Below are 7,251 nucleotides of genomic sequence, written 5' to 3'. Positions count from 1 at the left end.
CTGATTTTCAACCCAAAACCCCCCCACCACCACCCTTTTCCCTATCAATATCATTGATTTCCTAAATGCCTATCAGTATTACCCCACCCCCTTTAGGGATCAAATGAAACGCCCCCATTGTTTATGTTATTTCATTATTGACATTCGCAGAAAAATATGGAAGGGCAATGTAGACTGTGGGTCTAGACTATAATGTGAACCCTAAGTCTTTTCACTTGGGTAAATTTTGGTTTCTCTTCCAGAATCACTTTGGCGACAGTCAAAGGGAAACAGATCGCCAGGACAACAGCCGACAGCTGAAGCAAAATGGTTTCAAAGCTGAAATGATGATTATTGAGGGGGGGGATATAACTTTCATGCCTTCATGACATAAAATAAATTGTGCTGATTGAAACTGAATAATGAGCCTTTTTCTGTTCAGGCCCATAAGTAAAAGAGACAGGGGTGGGGTGGGGCGGCGCCTCCCTTGAATTATTTTCGCCCCCCCCCCCCCCTGCAAAATTCAAACAAGTTCTCAATTGAAGCTGAAATCAGTCTCTATCAGCTATTTCAGCCTCCGTGCAAATGCATTCGCCCCACTTGACACATTGGTCTGGTTACGGGCCTGTTTCTGTTGATAACGATTTATAGTGCACATCTTGCTTTGAGCAATTTTCATGATGACTAAATTTCTTCGCAAAGATGGAGTTCAGTCCTTTATACTAACTTCACTATAACAAAAATCATTGGTTATAGTTTATGCACCGTTTTGACAGTCGTCAGGCACACGGGCCTATTGATCAAAACAATATGAATTATATTATACATTATATTACTTATCAATATGTTGCATAAACTATAACTAGTGATTAGCCTATTTTTCCATATAGCTGTAGAATATACAGCTAGGCCCTAGCTATTTTAATATGGAAGATTACAGGTTTAATATTTCGGTGGTTAATAATTGGAAAGTGCTCAAATTCAAGATTTATCTTCTTTTTGTGTTTTTGTATAGACATACCAAATTTTATCAAAATCGGTTAAAAACTGTAAATTCTAGAGCGTTTACGAGGGATAACGTCGGTCATCTTGTAGCTAAGAGAGGGTAACAAGATGGCGCCTTGTGACGTAGTTGGCCAGACTCTCTCTATATACGGCTCTGGTCCCTTTAAATTTAGTTATTTGTTGTCAGTTGTGTACAGGAGTAAGCTCCCATTTGTACTCTTTAATTTTGAAGGAAGAAATTTGGGGTTGTTTTCAGACTTCCGGTTTTCATTTTTTAGGCTAATAGAAAAAAAAAATCTTCAATATTTTTGACATAATTGCAGAGTAACTTTGTAATGCCAATGCGAAACTTCAAATAAACAGTGATGACATAAAGTCAAGGATCTAGATCTGCCTCCGACCATTCTGTAAGGAGTTGCCAAGTCATGAAATAATTATTAAGCCATCCAGCTGTTCATTACTAGTACTAGTAGTGGCAGTAGATGGAGTGTAAATGAATACCATTACTACTACGAGCACTACAGACTATGGCATTATTATGTTATCCATTATCATCAAGTGACAATTGATTTTCTCACCTTTGGTACCACAACACAGAACTGTTAAAAAGCATTGAGTAGAACAGTTTGTAGGTGATTCTTTTTTTACTGGTGTTGATTTGGCAAGGTATACAGTCAAGTAACGTAATTTAGAGCAAACCTAATTTCATGTATCTCTGGAAATGACAGATGATTTACATGTTCGACCTTGCGTAACCTTACATTTGCTAAGAAATACTAATACTAAAGAATTAGTAAACATGCCACTAGGTATCCATACAACATGTTTTTCTCGCCTTATTTATAGATAAACATTGTACACAAAAATAGGTGACGTATTTGCAGCATTATAGGTCAAGGTGAGGGATTCATAAAGAAAAATGAATTAAACCAATTTTGATTATTTTATAGAATACCTGAAGAAACATCTAAGACAAAACAACTTTGTTTTCTAAATTCTACCAAATTTGGTGTTGAATCCTTATGTGCACGAATATAGGTTACACCACAGTACTTTTAGATGTGTATGTTTTACAAAAATTCTTTAGATTCGATTCAGTAACAGTTAAAATTTGTTCTGGATCTGTTTCAAAATATTTAAATTTACAGATATAACCTCTAATAAAATCTATAATAGGTCTTGAATAATTAACCTGTTAGTCTCATTTATCTCTTACATTATTGTGTTTCAGATCAATAGTACTTTTACATCCATAAGACAAGAAATGTTTTCTGCAGTAATTTCTGAGAAGTCATTGAAGAAGGGGGTGGGAGTTATTTTAAGATTACCAGCTTTGTTTATACTAGAGATGTGGTATAAAACAGAACCAGACCAAATGATACAAGTTTCAAGTGATACTAAAATTACAGTAACTGTTTTGTATTATTTAGGTAATGCTTTCCTTGTTGAATAGCAGCCTTTTTGTTTTTTTGCATGGGTAACAGATTTTATTAGCTTGATTATGTGCAGAATAGTAGGTTATAAAACACCATTTAATATGGTTTTGTTGAAGGGGGACAATATTCTGCCTAGCTGCTGTTGGTTTTAAAGGAATCAAGGATTATTTATAAAAGACCAGACAAAAAGAAGGTTGAACAAGGGATACTCGATTCGGTTAAATGAAAAAGGGCTTTTGGATAATCTTATCAACTAAATTGAATGATTTGAAAAATAGTAACCAGTTTTAACACCAGTGGCCATTCAAAAGTTTGATTTATACCTGTAGTACCAAATAATAATTTATGATCTGACATAATCATAATTCAGATAGTTATTGATTTAATTTTATTTCTATTTTCAGTATTCTTGTTAGCTGTAGCTATAGGAAGCCTACCACTGGAGAAGCTAGTAACGTTTTATATGTATGCAGTCAGCTGTATTCTTCTGTCAGCATCTTATTTTCTATCAGCTATGTTTGTGGAAAAAGAAACAAATGAAAATATGTCTTATAATATAACTCAGTTATTAACACATAGTGATCTGTTAGAAAGAGTTTTACTACATTTAATATCACAATGTTTTATTGCTGCTATCATAGCTTATTTGGTTGAAATGACAAACTGGTTGAAATATCTCTTGCTAGTTTTTACTATGCCAGTTTTTGCCAGACTTACTGGATTTTCTTCAGATTTATTATTAGTTGTTCATAACTTTGCTTCAGTTTTTACATTATTAATGATTGTGTTTTATTTATTTAATAATCTAAGTAATATAATTGATATTTGTCAAGAAAGTATAAATGAGGCATATTTTGCATTTAAGACATTTGGTCCATTACCAGTATTAATAACCTTCTGGAAGTCAGTATTTTTATCGGTTCAGATGTTAATATTTTGGGTATTGATGTTTTCTTGTCATTTTTATTTATTTATAATGAGTGATGATGAAAGTAATAGATTATTCTATGATGAAGGGTGGCTAGTTGTTATTTTAGCTAGTTTAGGAGAGTGCTGTACTACTCCAGTTAGTTTATTTGCATTCTGTGTAATGATATCCTACACATCATTCGGAGTTTTAACATTAACTAAATTTTACTTACAAGGTTTTGAGATGACACCATTAGATTTTGATGGATCTCGTGGATGGACTGAAGGGTTTACCATGTTATTAATAGCAGTGCAGACAGACTTGTTAGATTTATCAATATTACAAAGAGCGTTTTTAATGAGTATATTATTGTTTATTGTTGTATCATCATTGATACAATCAATGTATGAAATAGTGGATCCTATATTATTAACATTAAGTGCATCGCATAATAAGCGCTGGACTAAACATGCTCGCGCTATTGGCTTATGTACATTTTTATGGATCTTTCCATTGTTTATGAGTTATTTCATTTGTCAATATTTTGATTTAGATTTCTGGTTAATGGTTATCATTTCTAGTTGTTTATTGACGTCTGTACAAGTTATTGGTTCTCTGGTGGTTTATGCTTTATTTATATATGATTCATTACGAACAGAACCATGGGAAAGTTTAGATGATGTAATATATTGGGCTAGAGCTTGTACTCGAGTTGTAGAGTTCCTAGTAGCTGTATTTGTAGTATGTTATGGTTTTAAAGAGTCTATATTTGGTGAATGGAGTTTGGTTAATACCTCCATATTGTTAATACATTGTTATTTTAATGTATGGCAAAGACTTCAGAGTGGATGGAAAAGTTTTTTATTACGCTGGAAAGCTGTAAAAAAAGTGGAATCATTGTTACTAGCTACAAGTGAACAGTTGGAAAACTATAATGATGTTTGTTCTATATGTTTCCAAGAGATGAAATCTGCCAGAATTACTCATTGTAAACATTTTTTTCATAGTGTTTGTTTACGCAAGTGGTTGTATATAAAAGAAACTTGTCCAATGTGTCACCAAGAAATATGTAAAAGCAATGACTTGGGGAATGAAACTGCAAATAATGTAGATGATGGTGATGGACTCAATGAATTTGAAAATTTTAATGATTTTGACTTTTCAACTGATGAAGATCAAAGTGACATTGATAATGATTAATTCAAGGAATTAGTCATAATGTTATGAAATATAATGTATTTAAATGTTAAATAAATTATTACAAAAGTTTTTCATTTCTTTCAATTTTCACCATGCACACCAATTTAAACAGAAGCCCTCAAAATTGTTTAGGAAGCAATAAATAGAGTAGAATTAGTTTCATTCCTTGATAAAATTTCGTTGTGACATTTAGTAGTTGGAGAATAAAAAACTGGACGATATAATATGGCTATAATTACTTAAAATAACTCGTAACTGTTCAAGTTATTGTTGTCCATAAAACCATATCCAGTTATCCCTTGTAGAATTTGTTTTAGACATGAAAATTTTATATCTTGAATACCGTACTATTATGTTGATAATGCGCACTTGTGTAATGCGTACCGTAGATGAAGATTTAAAGCTTTAAGAAGAAATAATTCACTAGCTGTTGAATTATATATATGCAGAAAAAAAACCCAGATTTTGTAGATAAAGAAATGGCTCTCTATCCATTTCGAAAATTCATAAATCTGTGTACGTAACATCGTCCCTTCAAATCGTTCGAAACAATTGGAATGTATACCAAAGGGAGATATGATTTTTTAAAGACTTATTTTTGATTCTTGTCATTGTGAAACTGAACAATCTTCGTCCTTTAATAAGGGGCCATAGCATTTTTTTTTTCTCGGGACAATTTTTCTTACCACTTGCTGGCTCTCAAATTAAATATGAGTTCCATTTTAGGATTTGACTTGATTGTGGAAAGTGTCATTAATATTGACCAAGAATTTACAGCGTTTTAATAACAAAGCGAGTAGTAGTGGCTAGTACTGCAAAGAGTTGTAAACTTTACATTCTTTGGTAAAGTTTTTGTTGATGTTATATATTTATCTTGTTTCGGATCAAAGAAGGAAAAATACGCTTGTATCGTATAAAGGGACGCAACTACATAATTTACTGGTATGCAAAACCCCATGTAGCTTACTGCACTAGCATCCCCCTCTTAAAACTTACAGAATAAAACAACATTTCCAAATCGGTATTCCACAACCGGACTAAATCAAGACCATGATATGTTGTTGGACCCTTCAACATATTAGACTTAAAATATTTCATATCAAACTTTAATGCAGATTTTTTTTAAGTAGTTCTAAAATCGTTCATTCAACGTTGATATACGTTTGTCTTTTAACTGATATTTAACTGAACGTTATTCTTACTCTTAAACTATACGTTTATAAACGTTGATTTTGAGTATTTAAGGATCTGTTTTCATAATAAATGAACAAAACTAGCCACTTGGTAGATTGTTTTTGGCTAGGTCAATAAAGCCTTACTGGAAATGAAGCGTAAAGCAGATTTGATATGTGAAACCAATATGGAGCTTGGAGGTGTTAGATTTTCTGAATGTGAATTGTCCTGTCATGAAGAGGATAAATCTGAAATGGATTATTTAAAAGAAATAAATAGGAAATATAAACCAAGAAAACCAAAGTATTGTAATAAGTTATTGACTGGATATTCGTGGAATAGATATAACAAACTCATTATGATAGTGATAATCCACCCCCTAAAACTATTATAGGTTATCAGTTTAATATCGATTACCGTGATTTAATAGATCAAAATCAAATACCCACTTACAGTGTTCAACCACTAGTCAATGAGCCTGGATTTTCAAAGTTAAAATTTAGCGCTGGACCACCTTACGAAGACATAGCTTTTAAAATACTCGATGGTGAATGGAACTGCTCTTATAAACATGGTTATAAATGTCAGATCCGTACAGGGGTTTTAGAACTGTGGTTTAAATATAAACGACTTCCATATAGGCGATGACAAGTTTAAAATTGGATCGATTTCATACCAGCGGGATCTAAACTTTAGATCGTGCAAGATGTGAGGAATGGGTGTTTTACTATTACATTTTAGTGGTTTTAGACTTTTCGTTAATTTTAGGTTGTAAACTAGTCGCACTTATATCTGAAGATTCAATCTATATTCAAACTTAAAGGGACATTCCGCTTTTTTGTAGGTCGAATTTGTTTTCCTCAAATTTGTGAAAAACTATAAAATTCAAATCTGTAGAAATATATTCCATAACGTAACTGAAAGTTTTAGGGCCTAACTAAAAAAATCCAACCGTTAATTTTTTAACGCTAAAACTTTGCGTTTTAATGTTCGTTATTCTTTTTGCAAGCTGTTAGAAAACTAGGCTACTTTACGAATTTGAGTAAAATAAACGCCTTATTGTAGAGAAATATGTCTCTAACGTTTTCTAAACACGAAATATAACGAGCCATTATAAAGCAGTCACCAAAACTAAGTCAAACTGCTCAATTAACAATTAGTCAATTAGTACTCTACGTTTTTAATTAACCCTTTTAAAACAAATTCAGTTTGATCAAATAGATAAAAATTAACATTTGATAATAATTTGTTTACAAAAAAAAGCGGAATGTTCCTTTAAAATAATTTTTCATGTAAAAGTAATTCGTGCTTTTAAATCTTGATTATATGTGTTTAATAAAGCATTATTAATTATCCATAGAGAATACAATATTATCCCGACGTCAAATAGCTATTTCATTTGATGGTGCGTTCCTATTTGTAGTGTGTGTTGTGTATGTTGAGAAGCTATGACGGCTGAACATGGCGCCAGGCAGCTAGGGTAGGCATGCACACGATCTTCTATAGACACCGATGGCCTACCACTTTTCATTAAGAAATACTTACTAA

General features: G+C 32.3%; 1 protein-coding gene across 1 annotated transcript; it reads left to right on the top strand.

Moving 5' to 3' along the window:
- Positions 1–3,093: 3,093 nt before the first annotated feature.
- LOTGIDRAFT_194981 (hypothetical protein) lies at positions 3,094–4,599 on the top strand. The gene has a single exon (XM_009064535.1). It carries the CDS (start codon positions 3,115–3,117, stop codon positions 4,528–4,530), a length of 1,416 nt encoding a protein of 471 aa, XP_009062783.1. The 5' UTR covers positions 3,094–3,114; the 3' UTR covers positions 4,531–4,599.
- The last annotated feature ends 2,652 nt before the right edge of the window (positions 4,600–7,251 follow it).

Source organism: Lottia gigantea (assembly GCF_000327385.1).
Source record: "Lottia gigantea unplaced genomic scaffold LOTGIsca_63, whole genome shotgun sequence".
Classification (NCBI taxonomy): Eukaryota; Metazoa; Mollusca; class Gastropoda; family Lottiidae; genus Lottia; species Lottia gigantea.
The sequence above is the reverse complement of the archived record's forward strand: the minus strand, read 5'-3'. Positions and strand labels throughout refer to the sequence as shown.

Excerpts from the sequence above, each read along its gene's own strand:
- LOTGIDRAFT_194981 (XM_009064535.1), top strand. The coding sequence starts at position 3,115 with ATGCCAGTTTTTGCCAGACTTACTGGATTTTCTTCAGATTTATTATTA.